Source organism: Moschus berezovskii, chromosome 17, assembly GCF_049115385.1.
Source record: "Moschus berezovskii isolate FMDL1 chromosome 17, NW_MosBer_1.0, whole genome shotgun sequence".
NCBI lineage: Eukaryota > Metazoa > Chordata > Mammalia > Artiodactyla > Moschidae > Moschus > Moschus berezovskii.
This window is the reverse complement of record NC_142476.1, coordinates 52,939,230-52,960,015: the sequence shown is the minus strand read 5'-3', so window position 1 is coordinate 52,960,015 and position 20,786 is coordinate 52,939,230. Positions and strand designations below refer to the sequence as shown.

The window sequence follows — 20,786 nt, the reverse complement described above, 5'->3', positions numbered from 1 at the left end:
ACTACTGGAACAAGTTTCAGTTCAGTTCAGTTCAGTCGCTCAGTCGTGTCCGACTCTCCGCGACCCCATGAATCACAGCACGCCAGGCCTCCCTGTCCATCACCAACTCCCAGAGTACACTCAAACTCATGTCCACAGAGTCGGTGATGCCATCCAGCCATCTCATTCTCCGTCGTCCCCTTCTCCTCCCGCCCCCAACCTTTCCCAGCATCAGAGTCTTTTCCAGTGAGTCAACTCTTTGCATGAGGTGGCCAAAGTATTGGAGTTTCAGCTTTAGCATCAGTCCCTCCAATGAACATCCAGGATTGATCTCCTTTAGAATGGACTGATTGGATCTCCTTGCAGTATAAGGGACTCTCAAGAGTCTTCTCCAGCACCACAGTTCAAAAGCATCGATTCTTCGGCAATCAGCTTTCTTCACAGTTCAACTCTCACATCCATACATGACCACGGGAAAAACCATTGCCTTGACTAGACGGACCTTGGTTGGCAAAGTAATGTCTCTGCTTTTTAATATACTATCAAGGTTGGTACAAGTTCAGGTGTGCAATATTTACCGAAGCAGTAAGATTACAAAACCTTTTAAAATATTTTTGTCCCTTCCTTAGGAAAGCTTTCTCTAGTCACCCCCTAAATTAAGACATTTCGAAAGAGATCTACTTTCGCGGACCCTTATACTTCTCCTTCACAGCACTTATCGTCAGACCCTCATTACAGATTCTTTTTTATAACTGTTTGATGTGTTCTTCCACACCGTTGCTTTCCTTACTATGGCATCCTTAGCTTTCACCACAGTGATGGGCTCATATTTACACCCTTAAAATATTGAATCAGTCCTTGAGAAGGCAGAGGCTATGTTGTTTTGTTACTTTGGTATTGGGAAACAATTCAAGCACAGCGTCCTCTGCTTTCAGTAAGTGCTCTTTGAGAAAACGGACGTCACACCCCTTAGGAACCCTGCACGCTGCCGTAGCTGAAGCCTCTGAGGCTTACCTAAGACAAGCCTCCTTCCAGTTCACCTTAAGTAGAGAGGAAATAATGTGAACTCAGCAAGTGGTACATGAAAATACATGTTTTTTCAGGTTCTCGTAGAAGGCTTTTAGATCGTCTCTTAAAATTGTGGAGTTGGAAACATCCATTTTGCCTCATCTCTTAACAGCAGTTCTCAAAGTGTGGTCCCTGGGTATCATCGTTGGTATTACCAGGGAGCTGATTAGGTAAGGTGAAGTCGCTTAGTCGTGTCCGACTCTTTGTGACCCCATGGACTGTAGCCTACCAGGCTTTTCCATCCATGGGATTTTCCAGGCAAGAGTACTGGAGTGGGTTGCCATTTCCTTTTCCAGAGGATCTTCCCGACCCAGGGATTGAACCCAGGTCTCCCGCATTGTAGGCAGATACTTTACCATCTGAGCCACCAGGGAGCTGGTTAGAAATGCAAATTCTTGGGAAATAGACCTGGTGAATCGGCACAGGCCCCTTCCTTCTAATCTACAGGTTTTTTCCTTTCGGAGGTCCCCTCCTCCAGGGTGCGCACCGCCAGCGGCGCTCAGCCTTTGGGTGGCTCTTGAGAGTTTAGAGACGAAATACCGAGGTCAGGAGCACCGAGCTCGGGCAGAGCTCTCTCCCAAGGCTGGGACGTCCAGAGCTGAGAAGGCTGCCCCCGTGCGGCGCTCACTGCGACGGCCCGGCTTCCGCCCCGCCTCCGGCCCGCGGCCCCGCCCCGTTCCGGCTCACGTAAATAAACGCGGGGAGTCAGCGACGAAGTCGCGGGTGTGAGGCGAGGTCGCTGCAGCCACTTAGGTGTCAGGAACGAAAATCACTGACCAATGAGCTGCTGGGATGGTCTGTGCAACCGACCAATCGCGAAGCCTCGCACCCGGATATGATAGCCGGTTCTGAAACCGAACTCTGAAAAAGTGTGAGGGGCTCCCCACGTGGGTCGGGGCGCTGGGCGTGGATCAAAGGGTGAACGTTTATTAGGGTCAGTGTCTTGCGGGTGCGGTGAGCGTGTAAGAATCGTCCCTTTGGATTTTGAGTTGGAAACAAATAAATGAGGCTGTTTGTCCGTGGAAAGAATTCCCGCGGCGGTGTCCCAGAGCCAACGTGTGGGGAAGTCCCTCTGATGGTACCACACAGGGAGCAGGAATCTTGAAGACGCAGCTCGAGTAGTGGGAATATGAATCTCTTACCTAAAAGCTCTAAGGAGTTTGGCTCCGTTGACTATTGGGAGAAGTTCTTCCAGCAGCGAGGAAAGAAAGCTTTCGAGTGGTATGGAACCTACCTGGAACTGTGCGGGGTGCTGCACAAATACATCAAGCCCAGGGAAAAGGTAAGCGCGGCCTGGCAGCCCGGTGTGTACTCTGGAAAGTAGGAACTGAAAACAGAAATCCTGCATTTGGTAGACCGTGACCGGCGTGGGGGCCCTAATTGGGCCGGTATTTTCAGGCTTTCATGCAACATTGCGGCTAAAAGGTAATTACAAAATACCCTTCTACAGGTTTTCAGATAACAGCTTCCACCCCCAGATCATTCTTGAATTAGTAACCTCACAGGAAGAATGACTTATTAAGTAGTGCAACCTAGGTAGCTCCTCCTAGTGAAGAAAGTGTCACTGTGAATGCCCGGGGAACTGGTAGAATCCGTGGCTTAACTGATAAATTAATCTGTTACCAAATAGTTGTTGTGAGCCCACACTTTAAGGCGCTGTGCTCATCCCTTTAGCGGCAAATGCATTGGCATATGAACCTTGGGCACATTCCAGAAGTGATAAGGACAGTAATAGGTTGGACAGAGATGGGGTTGTACTGGAAGTAGGGAAGGAAGAGGGTAGAAAAGGAACATTCAAGGAAGAAACTCTAAGAGCCAGACTTTATGCTGGGTGCTGCGTGTGTGTGTGTGTGTGTTCAGTCATTGAGTTCTTATGATAAATTTCAAGGTGAGTGATAGTACACGAATTCTACAGATGTGGAAACTGAGGCTCTGAGAGCCAGTTTCTTGCCCAAGATCATAAATGTAGTAAATGGTCATGTGGGGATTTAGACTTAGGCCTACCTAGCTAAAAAGTTTATCCAATTGTCACAGTACCATGCTTTACCAGAGATGGGACAGAATTTTGAAGGGTCAATGGGAAGATTGCTCAGTAAAAAGGGAGGCAACAACTTGTGTTTTAAGTTTGGCTTCAGAAAATAGCAGAATATCATGAGTTGGAACCCAGGGCATGAGTGGAATAGGATTATGTCAGACCTAGATTTTTTTTTTTAACTTTTTGTATTGGGGTTCAGTTCAATTCAGTTCAGTCGCTCAGTTGTGTCCAACTTTTTGCAACCCCTAGCTGGGGCATGCCAGGCTTCCCTGTTCATCACCAACTCCCAGAGCTTGCTCAAATTCATGTTCATCGAGTCGGTGATGCCATCCAACCATCTTATCGTCTATTGTCCCCTTCTCCTCCTGCCTTCAATCTTTCCCAGCATCAGGGTCTTTTCCAATGAGTCATTGCTTCACATCAGGTGGCCATAGTATTGGAGTTTCAGCTTCAGCATCAGTCCTTCCAATGAATATTCAGGACTGATTTCCTTTAGGATTGACTGGTTTGATCTTGCAGTCCAAGGACTCTAAAGAGTCTTCTCCAATATCACAGTTCAAAAGCATCAATTCTTCGGTGCTCAGCTTTCTTTATAGTCCAACTCTTACATCCATACATGACTACTGGAAAAACCATAGCTTTGACTAGACAGACCTTTGTTGGTAAAGTAATGTCTCTGCTTTTTAATATGCTGTCTAGGTTGGTCATAGCTTTTCTTTGAAGGAGCAAGCGTCTTTTAATTTCATGACCGCAGTCATCATCTGCAGTGATTTTGGAGCCCAAAATAAAGTCTGTCACTGTCTCCCTTGTTTCCCCATCTATTTACCATGGAGTGATGGGACTGGATGCCATGATCTTAGTTTTCTGAATGTTGAGTTTTAAGCCAACTTTTTCACTCTCCTCTTTCACTTTCATCAAGAAGCTCTTCAGTTCCTCTTCGCTTTCTGACATAAGGGTGGTGTCATCTGCATATCTGAGGTTACTGATATTTCTCCTGGCAATCTTGATGCCAGCCTGTGCTTCATCCAGCCCAGTGTTTCTCATGATAGAAGTTAAATAAGCAGGGTGACAATATACAACTTTGATGTACTCCTTTCCCAATTTGGAACCAGTCTGTTGTTCCATGTCCAGTTCTAATTGTTGCTTCTTGACCTGCATACAGACTTCTCATGAGGTAGGTAAGGTGGTCTAGTATTCCCATCTCTTTAAGAATTTTCCATAGTTTGTTGTAATCTACACTGTCAAAGGCTTTGGTGTAGTCAATAAGACCCAAGTAGATGTTTTCTGGAATGCTCTTGATTTTTTCTGTGATCCAGCGGATATTGGGAATTTGATCTCTGGTTCCTCTGCTTTTTCTAAATCCAGCTTGATCATCTGGAAGTTCACAGTTCATGTACTGTTGAAGCTTGGCTTGGAGAATTTTGAGCATTACTTTGCTAGCGTGTGAGATGAGTGCAATTGTGCAGTAATCTGAACATTCTTTGGCATTGCCCTTCTTTGGGATTGGAATGAAAACTGACCTTTTTCAGTCCTGTGGCCACTACTTAGTTTTCCAAATTTGTTGGCATACTGAGTGCAGCACTTTCACAGCATCATCTTTTAGGATTTGAAATAGCTCAACTGGAATTCCATCACCTCCACTAGCTTTGTTCATAGTGATGCTTCCTAAGGCCCACTTGACTTCATATTCCAGGATATCTGGCTCTAGGTGAGTGATCACACCATCATGGTTATCTGGGTCATGAAGATCTTTTTTTGTGTAGTTCTTCTGTGTATTCTTGCCATCTAGGCGATTAACAGTTTTGCAGTAGTTTCAGGTGATTAGCAAAGAGGACTCAGCCATACATATACATTATCCATTCTCCAAACTCCCCTGTCATCCAGGCTGCCACACAACATTGAGAAGAGTTCCATGTGCTATACAGTAGTTTCTTGTTGGTTTTCCATTTTAAATACAGCAGTGTATACATGTTCATTGCAAACTCTCAAATTATTCCTTGCCTTCATCCTTCCCCTTTGCAACCATAAGTACCTTCTCTAAGTCTGTGAGTCTCTTTCTGTTTTGTAAGTTACATTTTTAACAGTAAAACAAATAGATTTCAGTTGTAACTACTTATATTTGGATTCTGTGACTTTCTATCAATTATTGAGTATATGTTTGATTCAGAGAAAAGAACAACCATGGTTAGTTTGTTCCTGCACTTGATTAATAAAGGCTTGTTTCAGAGAAAAGAACAACCCTGGTTAGTCGGCTTCTGTGTAACTTGCATTGTTATAACTAAATGTGATTTGTTACTAGTGAGTTTTGATAGAGCCTAGAATCAACTCTGTAGTGGTGTTCTCATTCCTTTGCCTTGATCACCTCCGTCTTGTTTTTTTTCTTCTTCCTAGGTGCTGGTGGTTGGATGTGGTAACTCAGAGCTAAGCGAGCAGCTGTATGATGTGGGCTATCAGGATATAGTGAATATTGACATTAGCGAGGTTGTCATCAAGCAAATGAAGGAGCGCAATGCCAGCCGACGGCCCAGGATGAGCTTCTTGAAGATGGACATGACACAGATGGAGTTCCCTGACGCCTCGTTCCAGGTGGTGTTGGACAAGGGCACCCTGGACGCTGTCCTGACAGATGAGGAGGAGAAGACCCTGCAGCAGGTGGACAGGATGCTGGCTGAGGTTGGCCGTGTCCTGCAGGTGGGCGGTCGCTACCTCTGCATCTCCCTGGCTCAGGCTCACATCCTGAAGAAAGCAGTGGGTCACTTCTCTCGGGAGGGGTGGATGGTGAGGGTGCACCAGGTGGCCAGCAGCCAGGACCAGCTGTTGGAAGCAGAGCCTCGGTTCTCCCTGCCTGTCTTTGCCTTCATCATGACCAAGTTCAGGCCGGTCACTGGCTCTGCCCTTCAGATCTTTGAGCTGTGTGCTCAGGAGCAGGGCAAGCCTGTGCGGCTGGAGAGTGCCGAGCGGCTGGCCGAGGCGGTGCGGGAGCGGCAGCAATATGCCTGGCTGTGCAGCCAGCTGTACCGCAAGGCCGGGCTGGGGAGTGTGTCCCTGGACTTGTGCAGTGGGGACACGGGGGAGCCACGCTACACCCTCCACGTGGTGGACAGCCCCACTGTGAAACCATCGCGGGACAATCATTTTGCCATTTTCATCAGTGAGTTGGGATTGCTCCCTCTCTTTCCTGAAGGGGGCTGGCTTACAGGGGCTGGATCTGGGGATTTGGTGGATGGGTATGCCTTGGCTGGCTTGATCTTGCAAGGGGGTGGTACTTTGAGAGGTTAGACTGGCCACGACGTAAGGAAGGGGGAGCCGCCTGCTTGAATCTGAGGTTTATGTCCTGTCTTGCATGGCAAAGGCCTGATCAAGTGTGAGAATGGGGTTGGTCTGGAGTAGGGAGAAGTAATACAGATAAATTTAGGCAGGTCAAGCTAAATTGTAGAGATGTTACTTTGTAACAGAGTAGTAGAAGCAAGGAGCCTTGTAGCTTGTGAGCAGCATGACCTGGAGAAGTCTCTATGCTTCTCTGCTGAGTTTATGCAAACAGGACAGAGTAGCTGCTGAAAAAGGCAGCTCTGGGACCAGGCTGGTTTCCATTCCTGGCTCAGTCCCTTCGGGATGCTTCTGGATGAGTTAGTGTTCTTTCTGTGCCTCAGTTTTCTCCTCTATAAAGTGAGGTCGTAACTGTCTTCTGTAGTTGTGAAAAGCATAAAACCTCTTAGAATAGTGCCTGGCACATGATAAGTTTTACAAATGTTAGTCTTATTATTGAAAGGGGTAAATGATACCAGGTTCACCTTAGTAATGATCAACAGAGATAGTATGAGGAAATGCTTTCAAAAGTAGAATATTCTAGACAAATGTGAAGTTATTGATACGTCGTGCTGGTAATTGGTTTCTTAACATGGAATCCATTTTTCCAAGTATTCCATTATCCTAACTGTCCACCTGTGGGAACAAATAGCACAGTGGATGTGAGCATGGATTCTGGGGCTGGACTGCCTGGGTTTGAGTCCTAGCTTAGCCAGTTACTAGCTGTGTGAATTTGGGCAAATAGAGTAACTTCTGTGTCTTAATTTTCTCATTTAAAAAATGGAAATAGTAATACGCTTCCTGCATCTTGGGCTGTTGTGAAGATTTGATTAGTTTCTGTTTGTAAACTGTTTGGAATCATGCCTGGGATGTAAGAAATGTTAGCATTATTACTGTTTTTCTTACACTTGGTACTTGCCTCCCTCCCCTTACACACCCACACTTTTTTCCCACACTGGGTCCTGCCATGGGTCTGCTGGCAGTGGGCCTTGTGTAGGGAATTGATAGCCCCTCAGTAGGTCACAGTTGGAAGGGATGGCCTGGCTCTTTGCCACGTGGGGCATGTTGATTGTGGGCTTGAACATTTCCCAGGACTTGCTGTCAAGAAATGCCTCTTTCCAGTCCCCCAGGGTCGGGAGACCGAGTGGCTGTTTGGCATGGAGGAGGGCCGGAAGCAGCTGGCAGCCAGTGCAGGCTTCAGGAGGCTGATCACAGTGGCCCTTCACCGAGGTCAGCAGTATGAAGGCATGGACAGCATCCAGGCTGAGCTGTCGGCCAGAGTCATGGAGCTGGCCCCGGCCGGGATGCCCGCCCAGCTGCAGGTAAGAAGGCTTGGGTAGCAGCTTTCAGGGTCTCTGGAGAAGTCGTATTAAGAGTCAGGAAGGTAGAGGTTGTCTTGGAAGAAGCTAGGACTAGGGTCTGTGACCCTAGACTGTTCCCGGAGGGCATACCAGCAGCTAAGAGCTAAGTGGGTAGAGATTATGTCCCAGGCAGTGAGTGGAAGGTGAGTGATTGCCTTTATTGAGACCCATAGTAGCATCTGTCTGCAGGGCCTCTTGGACAGCATGAAGGAAGTCTCCACCTCCAGCTCCTCACACTGTGGATTACTCAGACAGTTCTCCTTAATGCACTTTGCACAGAATTTCCTTGGCCATTTTGCTCCTTAGAACCATCATTGTGTGAGGTAGAGTGGGAAAGGGCCAAAAGAGCTCACCTTAATTTTCAAAATATTAACTCCATGGGTTTGATGTTTCTCTAGGAAGGGAACTGAAGGTTTTTGCCAAAATGGTGATATGGTATTATCAGTTGACACGGTCTGTCTTGTGCTATCCTGGTCATAAGACAGGGTGATTGACTGTACTGCAAGGACTTTATAGAAAAAGTTTATCCTTCTTGATAGATGGGAAAGACAACCTACCTGGAGTCTCGGGGCTATAGTAACAGACCTGGAAAGAAGAAGCCAGTCTCCTGGGTTCTCAACCTGTGGTTCTGCCCACAAGGCTGGCTTGTGCTTACAGATTAGTAAGTCTGTGATGCTTCCTGAAGACTGGGGTTAGTATCATTAGAGAGACCCAGAACTTGTGGGAAGGTTCTTTTGTGAATTTTCTCTCAAAGTTCGGAGTCCCTCATGATGATTAAATACTCCTATGTCTTTAAAAAGAATTAAGTGTGAAGATTGGAAAAGGAATGGAAAAGTTTAGGGGGAAATATATTTTTTTTCCTCATTTTCTCTTTTTCCTGTTTAGTAAAATGCAGGAAAAAGATGAGAATCACTGGGGGAAGGGAGAAATTTTTCCAAATTTGGAGAGGTTGCTTTGCCCGTGGATTTTGGTACCTTTATCCCAGCTCACATTTCTTCTTTCATGGTTCTGGTCCCTCTTCAGGGTTGCTTCTCACTTTCATTGTCTTGGACTGTTGAAAGTCCTTTTAGGAATTCCTCTTGAGAAACTCCTGTTTTTCTTGTGGAGAACCAACTGCATTTCACTAGTGGTTTGGGGAATCTTTATTCAGTTGGTTTTCAAAAAGATGGATTAAGCTTTTTGAGATCTAGTCAAATGCCCCAGAAAAGGACTTTGACGGAGTGGCGAATCTTTGGGGTTGTTGCTATACAGGTCCTTGGTGTGGGGATTCCTCACAGAGACACAAAGGCAAGAGACTTTCTCATCTTTCTCAATGGAGCTGGCATTTCGACCACAGCTCTGCTGTTCCTTCAGGTGCCCTTCCTGTCTGTGGGTGGGGACATTGGGGTCCGGATCGTTCAGCACCAAGACTGCAGCCCGTTGAGCGGCGACTACGTCATCGAGGACGTGCAGGGGGATGACAAGCGCTACTTCCGGCGGCTCATCTTCCTCAGCAACAGGAACGTGGTGCAGTCAGAAGCCAGGCTGCTGCAGGATGTGTCTCACAGAGGTGAGGCATCGTGGACGTGGTGTCGGTGACCCTGTGGCTGTGATATGGACAATGTGGGGTGGCCAGAAAGACTTGGGAGCTTGGCGGAGTTGTAGGACAGACCTGGATATCTGTGACCAGAGGCACATGGCTCCGTGGGTCATCCTCTTATCTTCTGGGCTCTTAGAGTGTGAGTGGTGATGAACAGAAGGGAGGTCGATATTCTCTTCTTGAGCAAAGCCTGGCTCTAAAATGATAAGGAGGAGGGTGTGGTGGTTTACCAAATAAATGTGACCATCGCCTTAATGCCTGGAGTTCAGAGACCACCTATTCTATAAGTTGCTCCATATGCGTCTGTATATTAATTCAGTAGGCCTGCTCTCCTCCTTATAACCACCTCCTAGCACCTGGTTTAGAGGATTGCAGAGTTGTGGGTGCCCTAGACATCACCTAGTCCAGTGCTGTCCAGTAGAACTTTCTGCAGTGAAGGAAATATTTACTACCCAGTGAGCTGTCCAGTGTGGATGCTGAGCATTAGGAACATGGCTGTTATGATTATTAAAGAGCTGCATCTTTAATCTTATTTATTTCCAATGAACTTATATTTAAATGTAAATAGACACAGGTAGCTAGGGTTACAGGCTTAGACAGGGTAGATCCAGACCATGTTCTCTAGGATCCCTTTTACGTGGTCTCCCAGATGCTGCTCAAAACACCCGCTAAGGGGGAAAGCAATCATTTTTTTCACCTGCTGTTTTCTCCGATGTATATATTTGTACTTCAAAAGCAATACTTGCTTATTGTAATCAGTTCACAAATCAGATGTGTAGAGTAGAAGTGAATGCTCCTCCCCTCCACCTCTCCAGTATAACTTCCCTTTTGAGGCCCAGAGACTCAGGCTTGGAATCTGAAATTGGCTTTTCTGATTCTTAGAAGTTTCCTTTGCCTGATGACCATGCTGTCCTGTTGGCAAGGCCATCTGGAAGGAGAGTGAAAAGAGAGAGTTCAAAACTTCATGAGGTCCTGGGTTTGCCCAGAGCTCAGGGTCAGGTGACTCTCTGCAGGACAGTTTTCTCTTGAGGGGTGTCCCCTGGTCAAGTGCACCTGTGTTTGCTGGGTTTCCGAGCTGTCGTTGGGTCACTTGAGGTGCAGGTTGTTTCAGCTTCGTCTCACCGAAAAATCAGTAACATTGCTTCAAAGAAGATATTCCCCTCCAATTTGGTTTCAAGTTTTTTTCCCCACATTGTTGTCAAGATCCTAGTCTTCTTACCATCACTTATTTCTCATGGGAATGATTTTCCTATGGGAGTATTGGTGAGAAGAAGGAGAATGTGTTAAAAAGTGATTTAACCTTTCTGATTGTTACGTTAAATCGGGCAGCCCCTCACACATCGCTGCCCAATGCTGCTGTGGAGTGCAGCTGGTCCCTAGAAAAACAGCAAAACCAGCTGTTCACTCTGTCCTGGCGCAGTCGAGAGAGTAGGGAGAGGAAATGTAAAGGGACCTTTTGAAGGATTTTTCCCCTTCTGGGAACATTGGTGATGTCCTTGTCCACTGGGGTGGTGTGTGTTACCATCTGTGTGATGCAGTTGAAAGATGGTAGGTGTTGGAGACAGGCAGTCCCACATTCAAGTCCTAGCTGCACTGCCAGATTTTCTATCTGCTGAGAATTGGAATAAGAGGGTTGTTACAGCTACAGAAGTAAGAGTCCTGGTACGATAATTGGCTCAGGGGCAGTAATTAGTAACTTTCAGTTCTTTTCTGCTTAAAAAAACTCATGAATAAACTTCTCTCCTGTGAGCGGCTTTATGTTTCCTAAAGAAGTACTAGCACCCCTCGGAGAAGGCAATGGCAAGCCACTCCAGTACTCTTGCCTAGAAAATCCCATGGATGGAGGAGCCTGGTAGGCTCCAGTCCGTGGGGTCGCTGTGGGTCGGACACGACTGAGCGACTTCATTTTCACTTTTCACTTTCACACATTGGAGAAGGAAATGGCAACCCACTCCAGTGTTCTTGCCTGGAGAATCCCAGGGACGGGGGAGCCTGATGGGCTGCCGTCTGTGGGGTCACACAGAGTCGGACACGACTGAAGTGACTTAACAGCAGCAGCAGCAGCAGCACCCCTCACAAGTATTCCCAGTGTTCTCAGTTTTTGGGTGTTTTCTTTGCCACTTCCCTTTCCTGACACCCTGGCATGTGTTAAATGTTGAACCACCCACTCTTTGGGGAAAAAAAGCCATGAATTGTACTGTTTGCTAATTTCTGTGCATGAAAATGGCCACCACGGACAAATTTCAAGCTACCCACCTGTCAGCCAGTTCACAGAATGCCTGCATATTTCACCGTTGGTTCCCGAGTCTCAATCAGCCAGCTGCAGCACACTGCTGCTCGTGTGCTTTACTTTCCAAGGAGTGGAGTACCTCACACACAGCCTCATTCGTCTGTGTCTCTGATCTAGCCCAGAAGAAACGGAAAAAGGACAGGAAGAAGCATCGGCCTCCTGATACCCCAGAGGACCTCCCTGTAGCCCCGGGGCAGTCCATTGATAAGAATTACCTGTGCTGTGAACACCACAAAGCCATGATCGCTGGCCTTGCGCTGCTGAAAAACCCGGAGCTGCTTCTAGGTGAGGAGGTCGCCACAGCCTTCCACAGTAGGAAATGTGTAAGATTACAGATGTCATCAGGGTTGGCTCTCTTGCATTTTAAGAACCATGATTACAGATCAACAGATGCACGTATATTCATGTCTTTCTTATTCCCAACTGTCTTCTGCATCATTCATGAACATCCAAGTAACTTTTCCCACAAACTTGAATTGTAATCTTTAAACAGACATACATGCTGATATCTCCATTTTTTTCTTCTATTCATTTATTTAAAAATTAGTGTAAAATTAACTACAGTTTTAAAAATTAATGTATAAAATATCTTCAGTGAAATCTATAAACTGAGTGGATCTTTAGTTGTTCAGCTTGATGAATTTTTGCATATCCATATACCCTGTAACCAGATGGAACATTTAAAAATCACATCTCCAGAGAAATACCTGTGTACTTTAGGAAAATTTCTGGCTTTTCAGTTTTGCATTATTTGAGTGCCAGATGTAATTCTTTCTTGAATTTCTGCTTTTAAAAAAATCCATAGTATAGGTAGTACAGTCATAGCTTTACTGCTGATAATAGGTTAGGATCTGACCACAGGAGCAAAAATATTTGTTTCTGTCCACTCTTGTAACTGTCTTCTCCCTGAAGTCCCTGAGTATGTCCTGTTGAAATACCCTATACTTGTGATCTATCTTGGTGCTGATATGTGTCACTGGATTCTCAGTTGTTACATTTAATCCTCAGGGTTTCTCTTTTTTTGGTGAATCATTCTTGTATCATATCTTCTTTCATCCCCTGTTTCTCTGAACTTGAGTGTAGGATTTGGGCCTTTGTTTTCCTGTGACTTCTGGAACTTGGATGGACTTCCTTCACTTGTTGGATGTGTCTTATTAAAGGTAGCTGTGGCCTTTGAGTTGGAAGCTCGGCAGAGTGCATCATATCTACATGCCCTGTGATCATGGACAAGATGTTGCCCATTGTCCCTCTTGTTTCATAGAGGGGTTTAATGATTCTGATGGTGGGGATTATTGCTGTAATGTCAGCTGAGGGCTTTGCGGTGTTTAAGGAACCATAATAATAACATACTGATTGCTCTTCTGGAACTAGTAAAGGAAGGATCATGAGGCCAGAGTTGAGTTTACGTATATTAAATTGACTCCTGAATTTCTAGAAAGAGATAAGGGAGGCCAAGTCTCTAAATCTGTATCTTCTGGCCAGAGTGAACAATCTGACTTTCTCTTTTGTCCTCTCTAAGGCTGGTGCAGAACTTTACAGTGGGCAGATGGTAACATAATGCTTTTCTTCTTTATTACAGAAACCCCACTGGCACTGTTGGTGGTAGGCCTGGGCGGGGGAAGCCTCCCTCTCTTTATCCACGATCATTTCCCAAAGTCCCACATCCATGCTGTGGAGATAGACCCCTCTATGTTGGAAGTGGCCACCCAGTGGTTCGGCTTTTCCCAGAGCGACCGGATGAAGGTCCACATCGCAGATGGCCTGGACTTTATAACCAGCCTGGCAGAAGAAGAAGGTATTGCTGTTGGAGAATTTGGAGGGGTGTTGAGGAAAGATTGATTCAAGGTTGTCAGGCCTGCAACCTAACCTCTAAGAGATATGAGCATTATCCCAGTCTTTGACCTGTTCATTTGTTCCCTCATTGGTTGACATATTTATTCAGTAAATATAGAGTGTCTATCATCTGCTCAGCGCTGTTAGGGGTTAGGCTGTGGCAACAAGTAAAACAGACTGTTTCATGCCTCACTGTTAAAAAATCAGGGGGCTCCTCTTCTGAATCTCTTCTGACCCTGTGACCTTGCCACCACCTCATCATCCCAAGAAAGTCAGTGTCTGGAGCTGAGTTAGGTAAAGGGGAAGAAATGTTGGGTATGTGTGTTGGGAGATGTGTTCTGTAAATCTTTCAGCTCGAGGTGAAGCCAGAAGTGGAGTAAAACATCATTCATGTAGATGAGTGATTCTAAGCCCAGGGTGTTTGGCAATGTCAGCAGGCATTTTTTGGTTGTAAAAGCACAGCCTACCATTAGGTAGGTGTGCTTCTGGCATAATAGTGGGTAGAGACCAAGGATGCTGCTAAACATCCTACAATGCACAGGATGGCTGCTGATGATAAAGAATGATCTGGTCCCAGTGTCAACAGTGCTGGGGTTAAACCCTGATGCAGGTATTAGTGGGAATTCCAATAGCCCTGCTGCTGCTGGGATTAAGGCTCCATTTTTCTCTAATAATTTGTATCCCAGACTTGGACAAAAGGCATGTTAATGTGTTCTAATAGCTCTGCTGATGCTTCTGCAACTTAATGTATAGGTTCCTGGTGACTGATGTTTTGCAGAGTGTTCAGCACTTAAGGAGAAGTTAGGTGGGTTCTGTCCTGCCTGAACCTGGGGCGTCCAGGCCACCCGCCCTTCCTGGTCTGCAATTCTGTAATAGTTGCTCTGGCTCTCGCTGGGTTAGAGCATTTTCTAGGAAGGGTGTGGCAAATGGGATGCTGGGGGTAAGTATTTTGCTGCTGCTGCTGCTAAGTTGCTTCAGTCATGTCTGACTCTGTGCGACCCCATAGATGGAAGCCCACCAGGCTCCCCTGTCCCTGGGATTCTCCAGGCAGGAACACTGGAGTGGGTTGACATTTCCTTCTCCAGCACATGAAAGTGAAAAGTGAAAGGGAAGTCGCTCAGTTGTGTCCGACTCACCAGGCTCCACCATCCATGGGATTTTCCAGGCAAGAGTACTGGAGTGGGGTGCCATTGCCTTCTCCGAAGTATTTTGGTGCAGGGTTAGACAAATGCTGCCTTAATTGCCAAGTGAGCTGAACTCTATCAGAGTTTCCCAGGTTTGCTCTCTGTGGTTGGGGCCTAGGTGGGGGCCCAGACCCAGGATAGCTAATACATGTGAAAGCACTTAAAACAGTGCCAGGCATGTGGTAGGTACTCAATCCAGGATATGCTGCTATTGTTAGGACCTTTAGACCAGATCTGAACAACTCTGGCCTTTGTCTCTAACAACAACCTTTCAGGTTGTTGGAGGACTCAGTGCCACAGGTGGGGGCCGTGGTTGTCCTTGAACTTTGATGAGCCAACATGTTCTGCTCTTAAAAAATCAAAATCAAATCTGTGCTATGAATAGTGATGGGCATGTTGTAGTCCTAAGTAAATACATATTGGTTACTGAATAATCATTAGCACTGTCTCAGTTTGCTAAAAACCACTTGTTCATATCGTAGGCCTACCCCTTGCAAAAACTAACGTTCTAGTAAGGAGTGGATCAGATTCATCATCAGTTCTTTCTCACCAGTTGAACAAATCCCTTCTTTCTTGAGCCAATAATTGTTCAAGTAACTAGAAAAGATTTGCTGACTTTAATTTGAGAACATTTTTCTCCAGAGTTAAGTTAAAGATACCATTTGCTGGGTCAGCCCGTACAGGCAGAGGCAGCTGCTTTGTCTAAATCAGTGGTTCTCATCTCTGACTGTATTTTGAATCACCTGAGGAGCTTAAGAAAAGTACCAGAGGCTTCTCACTTCCCGTCCCATCTGTTCTTCTCCACCCCAGGAGTTTTTAACTCTGTTGCTCAGGAGTGGAGCCCAGGTTCTCTGAGTATTTAGGATTTTTCCACTTGACTCTAGTGTTCTGCCAGGGTTGAAAATCACTGGTATAGATGGACTCTGAGTAATGATCCTGCTGGAGTGGACCCCAGAAATGTGTGTCTGTGGAAGGGGCTTTAAAATGTAGAGGAAGATGAGATGATGCTGCTGTCTTAGACGTGGGCACTCCCAGCAGAGCCCCGATGATGTAACTGCCTTGGACAGTGACTTTGGTGCCCTTAGGCACCACATCTTCCATGTCACTCCTGTTGACTTAGCCACCTGTGCCCACCACAGGCCGCAGAGGAAATGTGGAGGAATGTGAATGGTGTTATTTTATCCAGCAAAAAACAGAGACTTATCTGCTTCTCTTTCCCAGCACGGCCTCACTACGACGTCATAATGTTCGATGTGGACAGTAAGGACCCAACCCTGGGAATGAGCTGTCCACCCCCAGCGTTTGTGGCCCAGCTTTTCCTGCAGAAGGTCAAAGGCATCTTGAGCCCCGAAGGTATGAAAAATAGAGGCTGGCGAGGGAGAAGGGATGGGCCCTTTAGGAAGATTCTTTTTAATGGAAAATGCACGTAAGTGTGTAGCTTGATTGGTTTCCCCAGATTGAACATACCCATTTACCAGCACCCCTACAAGTCCTCTTACCTCCTTTCAGTAACTTGTCCTCCTCTCAAGGATAACCACCAGCCTCACTTCTTTTTTAATAATTTTATTTATCTGTTTTTGGCTGCTCTGGGTCTTCGTTGCAGCGCTTGGGCTTTCTCTAGTTGCAGAGAATGGGGGCTGCTCTTTTTTGCGGTGCGTGGGCTTCTCACTGTGGTGGCTCCTCGTGTTGTAGAGCACGGGCTCTAGAGCACAGGCTCAATAGTTGTGGCGCCTGGGCTTAGTTGCTCCATGGTGTGTGGGATCTTCACGGACCAGGGATGAATCCCATGTCCCTTGCATTGGCAGGCAGATTCTTAATCCACTGATCCACCAGGGAAGCCCACCATCCTCACTTCTGTCAGCACAGCTTAGTTTTGTCCATACGGAGTGTTCTCTCTTTTCATTCACTCAACATGATGTTTGTGAGGTTCACTCATGGTGTTGTGTTGACATCTTTCCTTTTTATTGCTCTGGTGGTATCACTGGGTGACTACCGCGATTAATTTATCCCTTCCACTGTTGGCATTGGGGTTTTCTCTTTTTCCAGGATTTGATAGAAAGTACTGCCATTAACATTCTGGTAGATGCCTTTTGGTGAAGTGTGTGTGCAGGTGTATTGGGCATAGATGTGGGGTTGTAATTGTTGTATCACAAATTATGCATTTATTCAGTTTATAGATGCAATCACACACAGTGTCACAGAGCAGTTGTATTAATAGCAGTTCACATCCCTGCCAGCATGTGATGCTAGCAACCCCACATGTCCTGGACTGGGCAGTATGCTTTTTCATCTTAAGAGCCGCCTGTTTTCAGATTAGGAAACTGAGGTAGAGACTTGCCAAAATGACACATGATTAGGCTTAGGGCTGCAACCCAGGTCCTTATGACTTAAAAGCTGGAGCTGTTAATCCGTATGTTCACCACCTCCCAGGTTTTTTGATTTGGTTTGCAGAGTTGATTTAGAACTTTTATTGTCACAAATAAAGGTATTTTTTATATATGTCAGGAATATAATTTCTCTCTGAAATTGATATTAATTACTTGGGGGTATTAATTTTTTCTTTCTCAAAGCAATTCTTTGTGAAATAGAGGCATGGAGAATGGTCATGTTTGTTAGCAGCACAAGAGAGCAAGACATGAGCTTGAAGCCTTCTTATGGTTCACGCATCCCCTAACTCTCTCTTCCTTCATATGCTGTGTGTTCTCGGCACAGTCACTGCTGCCATGGATGTGTCCCTTGCTCCACCTGCCTCCCTGGATCAGGAATGGCTGTATTCCTCAGAGCAGAACCTTGTCTCCTGTGTTCCCTGAACCATGGTCATTCTCTCCCTTTCTCACCCTGCAGGTGTCTTTATCCTCAACCTTGTGTGCAGAGACCTGGGGCTAAAGGACTCAGTGCTGGCCGGGCTCAAGGCGGTGTTCCCCCTCCTGTATGTCCGGCGAATTGAGGGTGAAGTCAACGAGATCTTGTTCTGTCAGCTTCACTCTGAGTGCAAGCTCGCTACACCAGAGCTCCTGGAAATGGCCCGGGCCTTGGAGCAGACCCTGAGGAAGCCCGGAAAGGGCTGGGATGACACATATGTCCTGTCAGACATGCTCAACACTGTGAAGATAGTGTGAGTGTCCGGACCAGGCAGTCCTCTCGGCTTCCTGCCAGACCGACCTCAGGCTGCTGGCCTGCCAGAGACTGAAGAAATACATTGTGTATTAAGCCTCGTAGTTTTCTTAGTTTCATACTCATCTACGTGCGCCCTCCTGCTCGTGAGGTTGCCTGAAGGTCTGGGAGAATAAAAAAGTCTTTGCTGGGCTGTCTTCTTCAGTACTGCTTGGGTTGATCGCCTTTGCTTCCTGTGCCACGTTCTTGAGTAGGTTCCCTGCTGGAGCTCCAGCAGGCATGATGCCTTAACAAGTGTGTCCCAAGCTCCTTAGGACTGGAGACACCACACATGATTACTGGTTTTCTTTGCTTTTTCCCTCTCTTGGTCCTATAGGAACCATCTCAAGTGAGATAGACAGTAGAGCATTTTGTGCCAAAAGACTATAAATAGGGTAGTCTCCCTATAGATGTGAGACAGATTTAAGAGAGCATTTACTTTGTCTCCCTGGAGATGAAATTACTGCTGACATGCTCCTATGTTTTGAAAATCTGGTAACGCACTCTTCTATTTTTTTCAATTTTTTATTAAACTTTTTATTTTATATTGGAGTATAGCCAGTTAACTGTTGTGATAGTTTCAGGTGGACAGCAAAGGGACTCAGCCATATGCATACAGGTATCCATTCTCCCGTAAACTCCCCTCCCCTCCAGGCTGCTACATAACATGGAGTAGAGTTCCCTGTGCCATAAAGTAGGTCCTTGTTGGTTATCCATTTTAAATATAGCAGTGGGTACCTGTCCATCCCAGACTTCCTATCTCTTCCCTCATCCTTCCAGCGGCAACCATAAGTTTGACCCATTCTAACAACTTTTCTCATAGCCCAAGCCATCTATTCTGTTCCCCCAGTGGGAGTGAATATACTTGGCCCCATGACCTCATGTGTCAGAGTCTTAGCAGTCTGAAGTCTCTGGTATTGGTTTACTCACATTTACTGAGTGGCAGCTACATGCCAGACTCATTGTAAAAAGTTGTAGTGGAAGTAAAGATGTTTAAGAACGGCCAGAAAGCACAAATTAGTAATAAAAATGAACATGTTCCAGGAACATTTCTAAGTGAGTGATTCAATACACTGTCTCTTGTAATTTCAGATAAAGGGTAGTTAAACCAAAACCGCATCTAACCCAAATCTCACTTGAGCCAATTGAAACTATTATGCCAGTTCGTCTCTTCTAATAGTAAGTAAGCCAAGACTGACTTAATAGCAGTGCTATGGGAAATCCACCACCCCAGCTCCTCACCCCACATGCCCTTTAAATGGACTCTACCCTTGAGGCAAAGCATAGTTCAAAATTGTGTTGTCATCCTTACACAGTTTGCAGCCCGTTGAGAAGAAGTCCGTATGTGCAGAATAATGTTTTTAGATCACATCCATTAGAAATACTAGGTCTTCTTCAGGAGAGGGTCTTCCCTGGCACCATGGAAAGGGAAAGTTATCTCTTGGCTTGCCTTCTACCCCAAGGGACTCAGCTTTGGCATCCTCCATCATTTTCTAGTTTGTAAACTCATCCGGTATTAGGATAGGTTATAGAGGGTCTGAGTTGGAGGGTCCTATCTGACTGCCGTGCGGTCAGACCACCCTCTGGTGCTGTGCAGTCTTTCAACATCACACTTGGTGGCATAGCCAAGCTAGAGAATTACCAGAATGATGACAAAGTCTCAACTATGTCTTAGGAAGAGTAGTCCAAGGAATTGGGCTCATGGGAGAAGCATTTGGAGGTGGGAAGAGACACTCAGGGGTGATGATAATCGTTTTAAATTTTTGAAAGACTGAGTATGTAAGACGAGTAAGGTTGGTTACATGTGTCTCTCAAGGCTGAAGGCTTTCCTGGTGGCTCAGATGGTAAAAAGTCTGCCTGCAAAGTGGAAGACCTGGGTTCAGTCCCTGGTCAGGAAGATCCCCTGGAGAAGGAAATGGCAATCCACTCCAGTATTCTTGCCTGGAAAATCCATGGATGGAGGAGCCTGTCAGGCTACAGTGCATGGGGTTGCAAAGAGTTGGACATGACTAAGCAACTAACACTCTAAAGGCTGAAGAAAGACCAATGGGCAGAAATTATAGTTGGGCATCTTTCAGCTTAATTTCCTAGAAGATTTGTGCCGATAGAGACCACTGTGTTCACCAGGACATGTGATTCAGGCTTTTCTCAAACTGTAGACTAATTCTGCTCAGTGTGACTCGCTAAGTTGTGAGGGAAGGGTTTTGTGTGTACAAGACAATGCCATTGGCTGTATGCCATCTTTCTCTTTGGAGAGCTATTCATTTTTGTGTGGGTGTATGTGTTTGTGGAGAATATTTTTCTGGGAGTGGTGTTTCATTTTATTACTTATTTTTAAAAACTGAAGTGTAACTGACACAACATTATACTACTTTCAGTTGTTCAGCATAGTGATTCAGTATTTGTACATATTGTGAAATGATCACAGTATTCTATTCACTTTTGCATTGATGCAAATGGGTCTTTATAAGAATTTTGCCTAACTTAGGCATATGAAGGGCTTCCCAGGTGGCTTAGTAGTAAAGAATCCATCTGTCAAACAGGAGATAGGTTTGATCCCTGGGTCAGGAAGATCCCCTGGAGAAGGGAATGGCAACAACTTAGGTTGTTTCCATGTGTTCAGTTCAGTTCAGTTCAGTTGCTCAGTCGTGTCCGACTCTCCGCGACCCCATGAATCACAGCATGCCAGGCCTCCCTGTCCATCACCAACTCCCGGAGTTCACTCAAACTCATGTCCATCGAGTCAGTGATGCCATCCAGCCATCTCATTCTCTGTCGTCCCCTTCTCCTCCCGCCCCCAACCTTTCCCAGCATCAGAGTCTTTTCCATGTGTTGGTTACTGTTAAATAATGCTTCAGTGGACATGGGAGTGCAGCGTCAGAATTTTCAAAAATTTTTCCAGGTGATAATGTTGTGCAGACAAAGTTGAAGCCCACTGAGGGGTAGGTTCTGTGAGTGTCTGTGTTCTGAGGTAAGGGGGGTGTTAGTTGCTCAGTTG

The 20,786-nt window shown here is 45.9% G+C and overlaps 1 protein-coding gene across 1 annotated transcript; it reads left to right on the top strand.

Annotated features, from left to right (window-relative positions):
• The first annotated feature begins 1,874 nt into the window (after positions 1–1,874).
• Positions 1,875–17,942, top strand: METTL13 (methyltransferase 13, eEF1A N-terminus and K55). Its single transcript, XM_055419635.2, has 8 exons — positions 1,875–2,329; positions 5,474–6,233; positions 7,511–7,710; positions 9,103–9,298; positions 11,736–11,903; positions 13,198–13,413; positions 15,857–15,988; positions 17,480–17,942. The coding sequence occupies exons 1-8, from the start codon at positions 2,177–2,179 to the stop codon at positions 17,752–17,754; spliced, it is 2,100 nt and encodes a 699-aa protein (XP_055275610.2). The 5' UTR covers positions 1,875–2,176; the 3' UTR covers positions 17,755–17,942.
• The last annotated feature ends 2,844 nt before the right edge of the window (positions 17,943–20,786 follow it).